Source organism: Propithecus coquereli, unplaced genomic scaffold, assembly GCF_000956105.1.
Source record: "Propithecus coquereli isolate 6110/MARCELLA unplaced genomic scaffold, Pcoq_1.0 Scaffold270, whole genome shotgun sequence".
Taxonomy (NCBI): Eukaryota; Metazoa; Chordata; class Mammalia; order Primates; family Indriidae; genus Propithecus; species Propithecus coquereli.
Window position 1 is genome coordinate 1,783,804 of NW_012148286.1, and position 17,909 is coordinate 1,801,712.

The 17,909-nt window shown below is 34.1% G+C and overlaps 1 protein-coding gene across 1 annotated transcript; it reads left to right on the top strand.

Moving 5' to 3' along the window:
• The first annotated feature begins 413 nt into the window (after positions 1-413).
• Positions 414-15,091, top strand: PDC (phosducin). The gene is made up of 4 exons (XM_012647832.1): positions 414-472; positions 9,677-9,761; positions 10,875-11,026; positions 14,159-15,091. The coding sequence occupies exons 2-4, from the start codon at positions 9,701-9,703 to the stop codon at positions 14,684-14,686; spliced, it is 741 nt and encodes a 246-aa protein (XP_012503286.1). The 5' UTR covers positions 414-472; positions 9,677-9,700; the 3' UTR covers positions 14,687-15,091.
• The last annotated feature ends 2,818 nt before the right edge of the window (positions 15,092-17,909 follow it).

Genomic DNA, 17,909 nt, shown 5'->3' on the forward strand with positions numbered 1-17,909 from the left:
TTGGTGAATTTAAGAGGGAAAAAATGAAGCATGCCAAATGAGGTTGTTGAGTAGGATAATTATTATAGCTGGATCAAGAAAAATTTATCAATCAGAAAAAATTATAACTTTTTTCTTTTAGAAAATGTCAAGTGAATTTTTGAGAATGGATATCAGTTCATGCTGGAAAGAGATTTTTTTCTTCAAATAACATAAAAATAGGTGGACAAAGATTATATTAACCATAGGACATGATATTCTTTGTTTTTTATTTTATTTTGTTTGTTTGTTTTTGCCCTACTATTAATGAACAGGCTTTGTTAATTCTCTTATGTCAATCCTATTACCTGCTCAGTGCTATTTCTGCAGGAGTCATCAATATCCGGGGATCTTAAATCTGAGCTTAAACTTGCCTGAGTTCAGAGGAGTTCAGTAGACAGGGGTTCTCATTCCCTGAATATAATCACGGACACCAGGCGCAGAGACCCAAACTGTGAGTCCACAAGTCTTCCTGATAATATAAACTTTAAAATTTTACCTTAGGGGAAAGAATAATAATTTCAGTCTGTATATATTATTTTGTTCTTTTAAAATAACTCAAAGTACATAAAGTGTTGATTTCTCTACTATAAAGACAAATACTATGTACCTTGGTCTCTTAAAATGATTTTGTACTAGTCATCCTCACTAATGAAAATTCAGAGTAAACAGGCAATTTGAGTCTGATATTCTAGACCGTTAAAATAAGACCATGCATAAAGAATTAATTTTGAAATTCTAAATTTCCTTTGAGTGAAGGGATAACAGAAGGGAAGAAATGCTAAATCCTTGTCCTTTGCGTTTGAGGATTTGGTTCCCAAGCTGTGAAAGGGAGTGTAGTACCTGTCCCTCGTCCAAGGGACCCAAGTGCATGTCTGAAACAGAAGATACACTTTCTTTTTCCCTATACATACACACCTATGATAAAGTTTAATTTATAAATTAGTCACAATGAGAGATTAACAACAGCTAATAATAAAATAGAAAAATTATAACAATATGCCAGCCTCACTAATATTGAGCTTTGGGACCATTATTAAGTAAATAAGGGTTACTTGAACACAAGCACTGCAATACCACAATAGTAGATCTAAGTGACTGACAGGTGGGTAGTGCGGACATGTTGGACAAAGGGATGATTCATGTCCCAGGCAGGACAGAGCAAAATGGTGAGATTTCATCACACTACTCAGAACAGTGCACAATTTAAAACGTATAAATTGCTTATTTCTGGAATTTTCCATTTAATATTTTTGGAGCAAGGTTGACTGAGGGTAACTGAAACCACAAAAAGTAAAACCTATGTTAAGAGGAGACATTCAGCGCTAAGACATTCTCAGATCTCTGAATTAGACACTTAACCAGTTGTATGTTTGGAGTTTTTGCTTAATAATACATTTTTTGTTGTTGGTTTTTAGTCTTTAAAGTGGGGATAATAATTACTGTTTCCAAAGGTTACTTTAAAAATTTAACGAGACAGAAGGAATGTTTTTCAAAGAAAAGGATACTGACAGTTTGTTGATATTTGTTAAATTAGATGAAAATTTTCTTTCAAACGGTTTTATCTTTCTTGTTTTTTGTTCCCATAGAGGTGATTTTTATTACTACTAACATTTACAGTTTGCATCATGAAAATGAGTGCAGTAAGAGTTTTCAATTGTTTTGAAATGGAGTATTTTTATTAACTGCAAAAATAGCTTTTAACTATAGCATTTATTTTAAATATATATATATAGACAGAGAGAGACCATTATACATGCTACTTAGAATCACTTAACATTAAAGCTAGAAAAGACTTTAGAGATCATCTAATTCATCATGGCAATTTTTGTCTAAATATTGTTCGTAAACTAGATTTAATATTATATAAGTTATTGTCAAAATATATATGAAACTTTCAGGATAATGTCTATAATGGAATTCAAACAATATGTACTGGGATAGTGTATTTACAAGATAAAGAGATACTCAAAAAAACATAGCTGCTCTGAATTTCCTTCAAGATTCTGGTACTTCTATTTTCTCCAGAACAAGTCAGAGAATATCTGTATGTTGTAACAGAAAACCTGGGTGGGTTGTCTTTTCACTAGGAACAAGGATTCAGTTATAATTTTGAAAGTTTATATTTTCTCAGAATAAATATTTTTACTGATGATACAGGTGGACAAATAGGAAATTGCTATTTGCTATGCATTTCTGACATACAAATTGTTTAAAGGCTCCCTACATCTCCCGCCGGCCCAGTCCCATTTGTGGAAAAAGCAAAACTATTTGAGAAGGGTAGACAGTGAGAAAGCATTACGTCTGTTCTGCTGTATCTTACATCACAGTTTCTATCACAGTTTTTCTATCAAAGTTGTTATGAACTTAGATACTTGGGGGAAAATGTAATGCAAAGTAAGGAATGTTTTCAATAACATCAAGATGTATGTTTTACATGAAAAAGAAAGCAAACTAACATCTGCTGAGTGCCAACCACTTTCTTATTTGTTACAGCCATTTTGAGGACCATGTGTCCTGGATTCCACTAGTGGTCCTGGAGATTTATTTTTAAAGAAAACTTTTATCATGATACCACAAAACGTCGTGATGTAAACGTTGATCTATCCAAAATCAACGACTAGAATAACTAAAGGTAGCAACAGAGATCCTGAATGTTATAATACTACCATCTCTGCAAAGTCCTACACCATTAGAGAACTGAAACTTAGAAAAGATATATTAATATAAAAGCATTATGACATAAATGCAAAAAGGAAAATCAAACAGAAAATCACTCAGTCTTTGCGAAATCATGGTTAGAAAAGCCAATTTACTGAAAAACGAGCATGTTACATTCAAATTAAATCATCACTCCCGTTTCCTCGCTTAGGAATACATTTCAGAAAATCGTTTTTACTATTGTTTTTAAGGCAATTTCATGTACATTTTAGTTGCCTGTATTTCATTACTCCAAATTAGTCTGCTCTTTATTTTGTATGTTCTTAAATGCCTTGTGGCAAACAGACACTACTAGGAGTAAATCAAAGTATAACAATAAAGTACCTTAGTCAGTAATGAATTAGGAGAATATGAAATAGTTTTGAGATAAAGTGTACAATAAGTGTGTGTGTCACACACACATGCATGCAAACACATTCTTTGGGAAGGGAAGATAATTAGGCATAAGCAGTACATACATGTATTATTTCCGAAATAAAATTTAGATTAGTTTGAGTCTATTCATTATTAATTTTAAATATTTGGTTTTAGTATTTTTAATTATTTATTAATTATCAAGCCTTTGCTCAATACCTATTAAGTGCCTAATACAAACTACTACACAATTTATATAATTTCACTCATTTAATCCTCATACGACCTTTTGAAGTAGACACAATTATTGCTCTAATTTTACAGATGAGAAAACTAAGGCACATGCCGGTGGGGGTGGGGGTGGTAAACCCATGACTAATGGAGGCAAAACGCACTGTACAGCGGGGAGCACACGCTTGTAGCCCTGGCTTGTGCTTGGCAAACGCATTACACGTAACCAAAATATTTGTACTTCCATAATATCCTGAATAAATAACAAAAAATAAAAATTAAAAAAAAATAAAAAGGCAAAAAGAAAATTTAAAAAAAAGAAAACTAAAGCACAGAGGGTGTTAGTGATTTGCCCCAGATCACACAGCCAATGATGGCAGAGCTAGATTTGAACAGAAGTGTTTAAGTGTGAATCATTATGCTATCCTGCCACTTGGAAGCATTGTAATGCATAGTTCCTGTCACAAGAAGCTTAGTTCCTCCTTTGAAGAGAAGGCAAATATAAATAAATCAATTAGAGAATAATTTCGAGAGATTAACTGATATACTATGAGGCATAAAATCCCCCCGTTATTAATATTGAACGTAAGAGCATATCTCCCTTTAGCCATCACTCAATCTCAAAGTCAATAATTAAAATAGGGGTATGGAATAGAAAAAGAGAAAATTATGGCTTGGGTGAAATAATTAGATCCACCTTTATGATTTGAGAGACAGTGGAGGTCTCCAAAAGCCCAGTAGTATTTCCATGATCTGCCACAGTGCTGTCAGACCAACCTATATGAAATTTCCACCACCGAGAACTTATTTTACTAAGAAAGAAAAAGCAGAACTGCTTTCTAGAGGAGTCCTTTGTGACATTGGGGAAGATATTCATGGCAGGGGTTAAAACATCTCACATTAATATTTTAGTATTGGTGAGCACATTAGCCTGGCTTAGTTGATCAGATTAGCTCACAGTCACCTTGGAAAACATAGGAAAGCAGAGACCTAAGGAGATGTATGGTTAGAGGTAGAAAAAGTTAGGACATGAAGCCCTGCAAGGGTAAGCAGAATACAGTGTGACATCCTTATGGAACACAGATGAAGGCACAGAATCTAGGTTTCTAACAACAGCTAAAGCTAAGCGAAATGTCTATCAGTCTTGCCCACCTAGAAGTTTTGCTTGGTTTCAGCCATCTCACATTATGGTGTGTGCCAGGTCGTGCCCTAAAGGTAGATAACTTACTAAATTCCACTTTAGTTGAGGGGATGGGTGTATTCACACCTAATGGGTGCAGTGCACACCATCGGGGGGATGGACATGCTTGAAGCTCTGACTCGGGTGGGGAAAAGGCAATATATGCAACCTAAACATCTGTACCCCCATAATATGCTGAAATAAAAAAATAAATAAATAAATCAAAATGAAAAAAAAATAAATAAATTTTAAAAAGAAGCATTTCACTTTAGTACCCGATTCCTAGTCATTTCTTTATATCCTATGTTTGATCATATTCACTCAAAAAAATGCCATTTTTAGTACAGCACCTTTTCTGAAACAGCTTCTCACTCCATTGGTTTCCAAAAGGGAATATATGCATCCGTGTATACAAAAGAAGGAAGATTGTTTCCTTTAGATTTAACAAAAGCAACAAAAGCAAAAAAACTATCTTACTATGAAAATTTTACATTGGAGCTACTTCAATGCTCTATGTTTTCTGCATTTTGTATGTCCATGAAAAGATGTCAGGTGTGTCAAAGGTAGAGAGGTAATTTAATGGTTAGTTGTTTAACCTCTTTACTCTGTAGTTAGGGAAACCAGTATCAGAATAAGGCATTGAAAACCTCTAATTGCAATCTGCAAAGAGAAAAACAGAATGAATATGTATTTACCTGAACCTCAGCCCTCCTAAATAAAATAGATTACTTCTACTGAGCATTTACCTCTTATTTCTCAAGGGAAAATAATAGTTATTAAAATTCTTAAAGATATTCTTTCTCTGTGTGGAAAATACTGCTATACAATATATTTTTAGATGTCCTACTAGCTACTTGATCTGACCTAAACTAAGGTGAGCACATATACTCTATCCTAAGACTGTGTATCACTCTTCTGACTTACTTTTAGAGTAATACCTTTGATTCTATTGCAGTTAGCATAGAACATCAATATTTTCCTTAGGACATCAAAACAACCCAGGAAAATGGCCAAGGAAATAACTGGCACTTGTATTATCTAACACGGAGGGGAATCCTGGCCTATATTTTTGTGGGACTTTCTGTGATATCCCAGGAAGGTGTGTCCAGAAGCAGGGAAACAATTAGTGAAGAGTCAAAAAAGGAAGAGTTAATTTTAGGGATTCTGATTTCCCTAACTGCAATTCTAATGGGTAGGTTCCCTAAAAAAAATCCAGAGGCTCCAAAGCTTTAGAAATTAAGGAAAAGGCAGACTATGGAGGCATAGAAATAGTGGACCCAGCATCTACATAGTTTAATTTACTCTTTACAAAAGTCAGAACCAGGAGCTATGGACTGAATTTTATCTTCCCCAAAATTCATACGTTGAAACTCTAACCCCAAATGTGACTCTATTTGGAGATAGGACCTTTACAGAAGTAATCAAGGTTAAATAAGGTCAAAGGCTATGGCCCTGATTCTCTAGGATTAATGTTCCTAGGAGAAGTGACACCAGAGAGCTCACTTACTGTCTGCCATACGAAGACACCGTGAGAAGGCAGCCGTCTGCAAGCCAGGAAGAGAGCCCTCACCAGAAACTGACTTTGCTAGATCTTGATCTGAGACTTTTAAACTCTGGAACAAGGAAAAAAAAAATTTTTTTAAGCCACTTCAGTCTTGGACAGCCCAAGCAGACAAAGGCATCTTGTAACTGTTCATTTATGACTTTTGACAGATAGAAAAGTGGCAGAAAGTTTAAGAGCCTGAAGTATTAGTTTTCAAACATAATCACTCTCAGAAGATTTTTATATAAAACTTGGGCTAAATAATAAGAGGCCTAAGAATCAGACTTAATTTTAGAAATTTATCTTAAAGATTTATAAAGCATAGAATTGTTACTTCAATTACATTTTAAAAATCAAATTCCATTCTTTGGAGTAAGGATTAATTTTTTTAACAGTTGATGTGAGTCTATGAGTGAAATATCTCACTTCACTATACATATCACACAAAGCTCACAGTGTAATATTTCCATAATTTTGCCACACATGCAAGAGTAGTTCTATATGGAACATTTCCTGATTTTTTAATATATATATATATATGTAATTGATGCGTGTTGCCTATCACGTTTTTTTTTTATTTTTAGAGATAGGGTCTTCCTCTGCCACCCAGGCTGGAGTGCAGAGGTGCGATCATAGCTCAGTGTAGCATCGAACTCCTAGGCTCAAGGGAAGCGATCCTCCTGCCTAGCCTCCTGAGTAGCTAGGACTACAGGTGCGTGCCATCGCACCTGGCTATTTTTTTAATTTTATATTTCATAGAGACAGGGTCTTCCTGTGTTTCGTAGGCTGGTCTCAAACGCCTATTCTCAACTGATCCTCCCACATTTGCCTCCCATTGATTTTATACATGACCTAGAGACATAAGATTGATGATAAGTTCTCAATTCATATGATTGTCAAGAATCAACAGCAGGCCTCCTGTGTTTTGTATTGACCTTCCAGAGTCAATACCAGTCATTTAGAATTAATTCAGTTAACTTGAAATAAATGGACTCTTCTATTACATTCAGTATAAACTAATGAGATTTAATCCAAAGCAGAAATCTATCATTCCAATAAGTACTATTTCAAAGAATTTAGGAACATGATGACTAACTGATTTGTTATTTTTCATATCCTTATCTTGGTTTTAATGCATATATAAAAAACTAGGTTGGCTTCTTTGGTTAATGCATGCCATTTTATAGAAGCAGCAATGGTGTAGTAGAAAAAGTAAAGATTTTGGAGATTTGAGAGTCAGAGATTTGAAACCTGGCTCTATCTCACCCACACTACCTCTGTGAGCTCTGTCAGGTCACTGAATCTCTCAGAGCCTGACAATCCACTTCTGGAAAACAAGGATAATAGTTTTGTGAGAATTAAACATAGCATGTATAGAGTACCCGGCACATAGTAGGTTCTTTAAAATGTGTTGCTGTCATTTATGGAGTATTTACAATGTGTGAAACAATTATAAGAAAACAAGTAAAAAGTTGACTCTTTCTTCAAAGAACTTGGAGAAAAACATGGAAACGTAAATGTTATAAATTGTGGAGGATGCTAGGAGAAAAGTCAGTCTAGGGTATGGTGATGAGATGATCCCATTATTTAAAAATCCACCAACAAACTACAACAAATAAATTTGAAAGCAAAACCCTTCTTAAGTAACACTGAGAATCCACAAGTCAGTTCTAAATTAGATATTCTGATTAGATTTTATCAACAGATTTGAAATGATTAACAATTATCATTACTGTGTCATGTGAACAAGGATAATAATGAGAATGAAATGTTTAAGGGTAGATCTGGAGTCTTTTAAAACTAACATTTAAGAATTTTACTCTCTTCCTTTCTATTCTAGATCACCATTATCATACGTGAAACAGAAACAACAAGCAGAACGATTTATACTCGTCTCGTTTTATTTCTTGGTAATTACTAACCCATAGTTGGGAGGTGTTAGAGATTTGAGGGAAAAGTTTGAGAAATGTTATCCCATATAACCTATTATTTTAAATTATTATTAAAAACCTAAATTAAGAGGAAAATAAAACCCTAACTTGGTAAAATTATATTTTAAACTGTATTTCTTCCCAATATTAACTTTTTACTTTTACTTTTGAAGAACTTGGTAATGCCCTTTTAAATGAACAATATTCTGTCAAAGGTCATCCAAATACAATTTTCACTTAACACAGATTTTATTCATTGAAACAGTATAACTGTTTAAAATCAAAAAATAACATCACAATTTTTATAATGATATAATTTGGAAAATACAGTAAGTCTTTTGCACCACAGTAAATCTTGGTGAAAGTATCATTTTTTTCTGTCTTCTTGCCCTTTATCACCAATTTCTAATCACACAAAGATGGGCTCACTATCACCCAAAGCCTTATAATAATTCTATTGTTATTTTAAATCTTTTAACCTAAAGTAGACATGGAATTTTTTATCAACTAATAATACCATTGCAAACCAAATGTTGTTCATATTTTTAAATGACTGACACATATTATACACATACATAGAAGATACGTTTTTATTTTACCTAACAGATGCAGGGAGCAGTTACTTACTATGTGTCAGGATCTAAGCACCTTACAAATACTAATTCAATCACTTTTATGATGCTAATGTAAATTTTGAAGAAGATAAATTGAGATAATCAGAAAACCCCAGAGTGAGTCGGTGACAGGGGAAACTAATTGGAATGTAGATCAAATCTATCAATAGCTAATAATACTCCACTTGTATCATCCTCTAAAAGGCTTTAAGTATGCAAGCAAACATGCTCATAACTCAGTATTTTTCTTTCAATCTGTTCACTGCTTCCCTGGCAGTAAACGGTAGCAAATTTTGCCAATCTTTATACTTTTAACTCAACTGGAGTTATTAGATAGGATGGACTCTGTTTTTTACTTAGACAGGCAACCCAGCTGATTTAAGTTTTAGTATTAACGAGCACCATAATGGAAGAGTTTTGTTATTCATGTAATTCAGAGCCCGGAGAAATGCCTGACCCATAGTTTATTCTCAACATATATTAATCCAGTCTATGAATCAGATTTGTCTTAAGTAATTGGATTATCTTTTCTATAAAGGGATTCCTTGAAACTGGTAAAAGCCTTTCTGAAAAATGAAATCCCTTTTTCCCCGTTAGATTGTCAACTAGGTAAGCAATAAGCAAGTCAAGAAGGAAGCTATGCTCTGTCTCTTCAACATTTGAAATAAAATTATTTTTAGATTTTCTTAAACCCTGTGTATATTTATTGAGAATAGCAGCTTCCCCAAATTAACAATCTACTCTTACAAAATAAAAGAGACTGATTTGAGTGTCTACTTATCAGGAAACTAAACAGGTTTAAGTAAAAAAGGTTTAAGTAAAAGGTTTAGGTAAAAAAAGACAAACTGTGAATTACGTAAAATCCTTATGTCTATATATCTTTAATAACGTGTTAAATTAATGTCGTTTTTCAATGCAGACAGAAACATTTTAAACACTTTATCGCTTAGTGACAATCCTTAGCCTACTATGGAATCTGGCAGCAGGGTACCATAAATATACTTATACATATATATTTACATTAATATATGTATGTATATCTTGGAATCCATCTGTCTTTGTTACCTCTTTGTTCATCCTGCAGATTATATCAAATCCAATCCCTAAAATGGAAGAAGCCAAAAGCCAAAGTTTGGAGGAAGACTTTGAAGGACAGGCCACACATACAGGCAAGTAACTGGAAGAAAAAATACTTATTAAATTAAAATCAAATCTGGAAATAGGTAATGTTCTTATTGACACTATTTAAGTAGTCAGTTTATTATAGGCAATACCTTCATATGGTTTGATAGAATAATCTAAAAAATATTTGAGTGGGTAAATTAATTTTAAATCAAATAACTCTTAAAACAGTTTTATTTGGATGTCAAAGAATAAGAAAAACACTAATTATTGGTAATTTCTTGCTGCTCAACTATCACAATAGCTCTCAATTTACACTATAATTAAGCCATTTTCCCCTCTCCTAATTCTTCCCCAATGTGGACTTTTACTGTAAATAATAGTAGACCAAAAGGCAAACAGTCTTTAATTTTAATTTTTTTAAGTCTAAAATAAAGGGAATGATAAAACATTCTTGAATCAAATGAGTTTCAATATTCCTTCAGAAAACCTAAGACTTCAATTCATTTCATTTAGAGCATGTTTTTTTAATCTGCTAAATTATGTATGGCTATCTATATGCCACTACTGAGAGCTTAAAAGTTAAATACTACGACTTAAATTTTTTAATTCAAGTTTCTTTTAACTTTTTAAAATCTTGTTTGACTAGTAATTCCCTCTTCCTTTAACTTGGACTGAAGTCTTTAAATTAAGCCAGAAACTTGAATGAATGCACACAAGTACTAGAAAAAATGTGTGGGAATTCATTTTATAATAATAATATGAGGGATAGCTTTCTAAGCATGACACAAAATGTAAAAATTTTTTTTTTAAAAAATTGATAAATTCAGTTAAAGGAAGGAGGGGAAGAGGGATAGACAAGGGAAGGATGGAGGGAGAGAAGGAGAAGGGAAAAAGGAAAGGAAATGTCTGATGTCTGGTAAAAGTCACCAGGAGTAAAATTTTAAAAACATTTAACAAATTGGGGGAAAACATTTGTAACTCAATTGACAGACAAAGGGTTAATTTCCTTGATACATATTAAGAAATCCTACAATGTGTTTGTTTCTGATGCAGGAGATGATATCTATTCTCATGGCAACACTTATACAAATTTCAATTGTGCAAATAGTCCTTTTGAAAATAAAAATGGAAACAATTTATTTTTAATTTTATTCCAGGACCCAAAGGAGTAATAAGTGATTGGAGAAAGTTTAAATTAGAGAGTGAAGATAGTGATTCCATCCCACCTAGCAAGAAGGAGATTCTCAGGCAAATGTCTTCTCCTCAGAGTAGAGATGACAAAGATTCAAAAGAAAGAATCAGCAGAAAGGTAAGATAAAAAATCAATAACAAATAATTTACAATGTGTTTCCCAATCTAAATGACTCTAACAGATCACTTTACAAAATATATTGATTGCAGTATTGTTTATACCCGCAAAAAAAAAAAAAAAAAGGAAATGTAAAGAATGCCTATCTGGGTTTTTCATACTAAGAAATACATGCAGCTATTAAAAGAATGAGTTACAAACACATGAGTTGACCTAGAGGTAGTTTCACAATATGAAAAAGCAGAATACAGAGAATTTTAAATTGTATGATCCGATTCTCTAGAACAATTAAAAAAAGATACCTTTGTATATGTTTTTATGATTATGAGCCTATGAGTTTGTATACACAAAAGTACAGAAAGACACTCACCAAGTTGACAATATTGGTAATTTGAAAGGATGAGATTGGTTGGGAGAAGACAAGGAGGAAAAAAGTAAGAAAAATAAGCCACAACTTTAAAAAAAAAAAAGATATCCACAAATTTTTAAAAAGGAGCATTTTTATTTGAGTTATATAATATGTGTATCTACATGCATAAAGAGATATATTAAAAAATCATCTCTAAAAGGTTAATGGAGATAACCTCAGAGTATTAGAGTGGTGAAATTCCAGTATTAATTACTTTCCTCCCTTAGCTTTTAAGTCATTTTTCAATCATCATAATTAGTATGTATAATTTATATAACGACAATAAGAATGATAATAATATAAGAAATCATAAAGTATTTTTTTTTGTGAGGAAAAATCACTTTAGTGTATTATTTATCTACAAGCTAGTGTATATGAGTTGTTGTATACTGATTTTCAACAAGGATCAGAAATATGCCTTGGTCCCAGGCTTCTGACCATTGTAAAAATCTGCAATTCTAAATTTGGGGGAGGGGGAGGTTGGTTCCTTCACTGAGTCACTACATAATGTAAGACAACCAAGTTTTCCCATCTGAGGAATTGTAACAAAACTCTCCCACTTGTTTTGAAGAGATGTGAAGAGAAAATAAATGTAAAAGTGGTATGAAATGTAAAATACTACACAAATGTGACACATTATAATTATTAAAAGTTTTGTACTATGGTTAAGCATTAGAAATGTATCTGAATGCCTAAATATCTAGATGCCTGAATATGCAAACGGAACAAGTTCTCATATGAATGCTCAAATGCATCTTTAAATCAATATTTGTGTGTGTTGGTCTGTTAAATTAACAGAACTATGATAGGAATTTAAGAATTATACAAAACATTAAATAATTCTTAGAGTTAAGACAGACTAAATGAGGTAATAAGCTTAAGACAGAAAAAATATATAAGAAAATTATAAATGAGGATATTAGAATGAGGATATTAGGAAAACAAATAAGAAACAGAAACAAGAGAAAGAAGTAATAAAAGTATCAGATATTATACTTAACCTGAATCACAGTATCTTCTTTTGTAAAATGACGCTAATAATACCTACCCTCAGAGGTTATTTGTAATGATTAACTAACATGATATGTGTAAAGTGCCTAAGGCATGGTAGATTTTCCATGAACATTAGTTTCTTGCCTTCTCCTCTACTTTAAAAATGGACAGTGGTTGCTGTCTGACAGGTTACCTGATGATAAGGCAGCAGTACATGACCCTGCTTGGGACCATCTAACTTCCATGGCTCTGAGCTGTCCGACATCTGTTAATGACACCACGTCCCAATGCTCCCTCGTATCTTGTTTGTTTGTTTGTTTTGTTTGGGGGAATGAGCGCTTAACATTCTATTGAATACATTAATAATGGAGTAGCTGTTATGAAAGGCTATGCAGGTAATTTTATAAAAAATGGCTATTTTCGGCTGGGGCGCGGTGGCTCACGCCTGTAATCCTAGCTCTCTGGGAGGCCGAGGCGGGCGGATTGTTTGAGCTCAGGAGTTCGAGACCAGCCTGAGCAAGAGCGAGACCCCGCCTCCACTAAAAATTAGAAAGAAATTACCTGGACAACTAAAAAATATATAGAAAAAAGTAGCCGGGCATGGTGGCGCATGCCTGTAGTCCCAGCTACTCAGGAGGCTGAGGCAGCAGGATCGCTTGAGCCCAGGAGTTTGAGGTTGCTGTGAGCTAGGCTAATGCCATGGCACTCACTCTAGCCAGGGCAACAGAGTGAGACTCTGTGTCAAAAAAAAAAAAAAAAAAATGACTGTTTTGGAAAATGAAACTTAGGTCTTTTCTCACTTTGGCCTAAACCAGAGGATAATAATAACCTGGAGGGCTTGCAAAAATATGGATTACTCAGCCTCACCTTTATAGGTACTGATTCAGTAGATCTGGGGTAGTACCCAAATATTTGCATTTTCAAGAAGTTCCCAAGTGATGCTGATGCTGCTGGTCCAGCAATTAACCTCTTGGCTCATGTGAGGAACTCTAAATAGTAGTAAAAGCTGTTTTGCTTTTCCATCCTATATATTCTAAAAAAAAGAAAAAAATCATTAAGTTTTAAGATATAATCCTTTTAACAGCTTTTGTGAAGGGGACACTAATGTCCAGAGGCATTTGCGGCAGAAACATTTAAATGTGTGTGTGTGCGTGTGTATTTTTTTCCTTTTTGGTGAAACCCCAGAGCCTTGTTGGGTTTTTTTTTCCCACTCAAAGCAGTAGGTAGTTAAGTGACATATTTCTGACTGAGTCTGTGTGCATATCATGGCTCCACTATATTCAGCAATAGTTATACATGCATTTAATCATGAAATAATTATTGAACTCCTATTATGTGCCAGACACTATAGCAGATGTTGAAGATAGAGTGATGAATGAGACAAATAAAGTTCCTGCCCCCGTGAAACATACCAGTTAGAAAAACTAATATTAAACAATTAAATAAATATATAACACAAGGTCAGGTAGTATTTATTACTATGAAGAAAATAAACCAGTATAAAGAATTGAGATGAGGGCTCCTTTGGATAAAGTTATCAAGGAAGGTGACATTTGCACGAAAGCTTCAATGAGGTGAAAGAGAAGGCCACATCAGGAGTAAAGGCTAGATGGTCCAGTCAGAGAAAAGAGGAAAAGCAAACTCTTTGAGTTGGGAATGGGCTCGGGTGTGTCTAAGGAATATAAATTTCTGACTGAATGATTTCTATCATTTCTTTCATCTGTCCTCAGATGAGCATTCAAGAGTATGAACTTATCCAGCAAGGCAAAGAGGATGAAAATTGCCTTCGTAAATACCGTAGACAGTGCATGCAGGACATGCACCAGAAGCTGAGTTTCGGGCCTAGGTATGGCTTTGTGTATGAGCTGGAGACGGGGGAGCAATTCCTGGAAACGATCGAAAAGGAGCAGAAGATCACCACCATCGTTGTTCACATTTATGAAGATGGTATTAAGGGTTGTGATGCTCTAAACAGTAGTTTAACATGCCTCGCAGCAGAATACCCTATAGTCAAATTTTGCAAAATAAAAGCTTCTAATACAGGCGCTGGGGACCGCTTTTCCTCAGATGTACTCCCCACACTGCTCATCTACAAAGGTGGGGAACTCATAAGCAATTTTATTAGTGTTACTGAACAGTTTGCTGAAGAATTTTTTGCTGGAGACGTGGAGTCTTTCCTAAATGAATATGGGTTACTACCAGAAAAGGAGGTACATGCCCTAGAGCAGACCAACATGGATGAAGAAGATATGGAATAAAGAGACACTATGTCAACAGCTCATATCTACCCTTTATCACTGAACGTTGATTTTGGTAGTATCCATATTCCTTTAGAGGACACCAAGTATGGCCATGGCTGTTCTAATTTTGAAAAAAAGATTGACACTAAAACTGTGTTATTAGCATTTCTTAGTGCTAGTTATTCAAATTAATATAATGCTTTACTACAAAAAAATTGTAATCTTCAGCAACATTGTTAGCAGACAAAGAGGACGTGGATAACGTGATTTTTTCAAAAATCCCTTTCAAGTTATGTGTTGGCTTTTTTACTACTTCCCCTTTGTTATTATTATTTGGGCTTTTCAAATTATATTATTAATTATAATTTTACTTATGTCATAAGAATAAAATCTCATGAGGAAATAAATTTTCTGTTTGAAGTCTATTCTTTCTCAAGTATTATATTATCAAAGGTCCCAAAAACATTATAAAGTTCCAAAATACAAAAAAGTTACCATTCAGTAAAACATCTTACATTCCAACCAAATCTATGCATAAGAAACTTAGGAACATTGTGCCAAGTTGAAGTTATATAAAAAAAAGTTATCTTATATTAACTTATTATAAGTTAACTTATATTATAAGTTATATTTTTAAAAAGTATCTGTTATAAAAGCAGAATGGAAGCAAGGTCTTTTTATTCTCTGGATGAAAGGATAATATTTAGTAGTAACAAAAATTAAAATTATCATTTATTGATTGTCTATTAAAGGCCAGTGTTTTATATGTGCCATCTCTAATTCATAACTACAAATCTGCATGTAGATAAGCTTACTCCCATTTTATAAATAATGAAACAGACTCAGAGGCACGAAGTGGAAGTTTTACTTTTATGTCCATTGAAAACATTTGGAAGTCTCTCCTCCCACACAAACACATGGAAGTACAAAATAAAATATAATTTTAAAAATGTTTTTAAAGACAGGTGTAGTGCCGTGTGCTTGCACTCCCAGCTACTTGGGAAGTTGAGGCAGCAGACTAGCCTGAGCACAGGAGTTCTAGGATCCAGTGAGCTATGATTGCACCCCTGTACTCCAGCCAGGGTGACAGAGCAAGTTCCTGTCTCTAAAAAATTAAATAAATAAAAATAATAACATCTTAAAATGCATGAATAAGCTGACAAGCAAGATAAAAGAAATTTCTAGGTGTCTGAATCAGAGTAGAATAATAATGGTGAGTGGGAACTGAAGCGATATGGCCTACAATTGAAGATATGGTGCTTGACAAACACTCAGAAATGGACTCCCTGCTTAAAGCAGGTTTGCACATTTTCCTCCAGCAGCCCCATGTTGAAATCAGACATGATTTGCCACAAGTTCTACTCTTCACTCTCCTAAATGACTATTTCGTAGCTTTTCTCCTTTTCCTTAAATCCTTTACACCCTTTCCCCCTACTCCAAACATTTCACCTTGCTCATACTTCTTTGAGAAAATAGAAGTTATCAGATGAGACCTACCTCATCTTTCCGTCACCAGATCTAAAATGTGCAGCCGCAGCAAAGCACGGGTCCTACTGGTGTCACCATGGAAGAGGTGCCCATTCTGTCTAAGGCCAGCTGATCTAACCATGCTGTGGATCTTATTCTTTTCACCCATTCAATAATTTCTCTCCTGCAATTATTCCCCACCTCCACCTCAATCATCTTTCTTTCGTTATGTTGTGTTATCCATATTGGCTTACAAGTGCGTTTTAAAATTGCCCGCTATTTGAAATATACCCACCTATAATTGAAAATTTCCTGCTATCACTCACTTCTCTGCTTTCCTTTACAATCACATCTCTCAAAAGAGGTATCCAAAGTCACCATCTTTATTCCTCATTTCTAATTTTTTCTATCCCACTCCAATCAAGCCTTTATCCCAAGCACTCTAATTACAGTTGTAATCATCTTGTCAAACTTAATAACCAATTCTAATTCTCATTCCTTATTTTATTCTATCTCCTATAAGCATGTACCATAGTTGACTATCTCCTCCTCTTTTCGAGTCACTTCTTTTGGCTTCTTTGATGACACACTGCTTGCTTGCCTTCTATTCTGCTGACTATTCTTTCTAAGTCTCCTTTGCTGACTTCTCCTTCTCCAGACGCCCTAGGTAACCTCCTCCTGTCCATAGCCTTAAATACCATTCCTATTAAGGCCACTTTCAAATACACATCTCCAGCCTTACCTATCTCCTAGACTCCAAAATCCTATATCTCAACTGGAGGGAAGGAGGAATGGAGGAAGAGAATGGAAAAGAGAAAGAAGATCTGCAATTGTACTGGATATTAGTGATAAAAAGATAGAGAAGATAAAATTCCTATGACCAGTTCCTAACACATGGTCTGAGTGTTTTTGTTAATGAATCTAAAATTCCATCCTCTATTCCTCTTTATAAATTGGGAAAACTATTTTAAATACCCCATGGACTATTTCTAAGTTGATGAGCAATATTCATATTAGATGGAGAAAAAGTGCTACAAAGGAGACAAGCAGGGTAACTATGTATAAAAATTAGAAGCTTTTAAAAAATAGTTTAACACGTTTTCTCCTATCAAGTAATTGCTAACAGACGTATTAATCCCTTACAGAGTTCTCTGCTAAGGAATTACTGAACCTAAAAAACGATAGCAAAAAACAGGATCCTTGCGTGATATAATTATAATTCAGAAATTCCTTAGTAGGACAACTCTTTAGGTTGACATTAATTCTGTGGACTGAAAGTAAATACTTGAAAGGATGGTGTCAAGGCAGTGAGGAAAGAGAGTCAAATATGCATCTCAAAAGAGAATAATATTTTAAGAATAAAATATATGTTCTTTTCAATCACTAGTCATTGTTAACTTCAGTGTGGTGCAGTTTTGTAGGCCAGGGCCAATAAGGCAAGACTAAACAGTGAAAGACTCTCATCTATAGAAAAGGTGAATAAAAATGAGTGCTTTGAAAAATTCCTGTTTAAAGAAAGCTTTACTCTTGAAAGAAATAGCCCATCGTGCCTTGATTTAAAATAGAGTGCTAGCAAGCTTAAGCAGGACTAAGCCCAGGAATGTATTTAACCCATAATTGCCAAAACAAAAGTAACTAGGTGGCACCTGTGTAGAGAGTAAATGATGATAGCAACCATTTTCAAAATAAGCATTTGTTGACTAATGGGTGCCAGGGTAAAGCTTTGATCAGAACACTCATCAGGAAGAGTCGAACAAAAGGCAGGATTTGACTA

What these genes read in the sequence shown, in the direction of transcription:
- PDC (XM_012647832.1), top strand. Translation starts at nt 9,701, where the DNA reads ATGGAAGAAGCCAAAAGCCAAAGTTTGGAGGAAGACTTTGAAGGACAG. An exon ending in AGGACAGGCCACACATACAG is followed by an intron (nt 9,762 to 10,874) that starts GCAAGTAACTGG and finishes ATTTTATTCCAG; the next exon opens with GACCCAAAGGAGTAATAAGT. An exon ending in AAGAAAGAATCAGCAGAAAG is followed by an intron (nt 11,027 to 14,158) that starts GTAAGATAAAAA and finishes ATCTGTCCTCAG; the next exon opens with ATGAGCATTCAAGAGTATGA.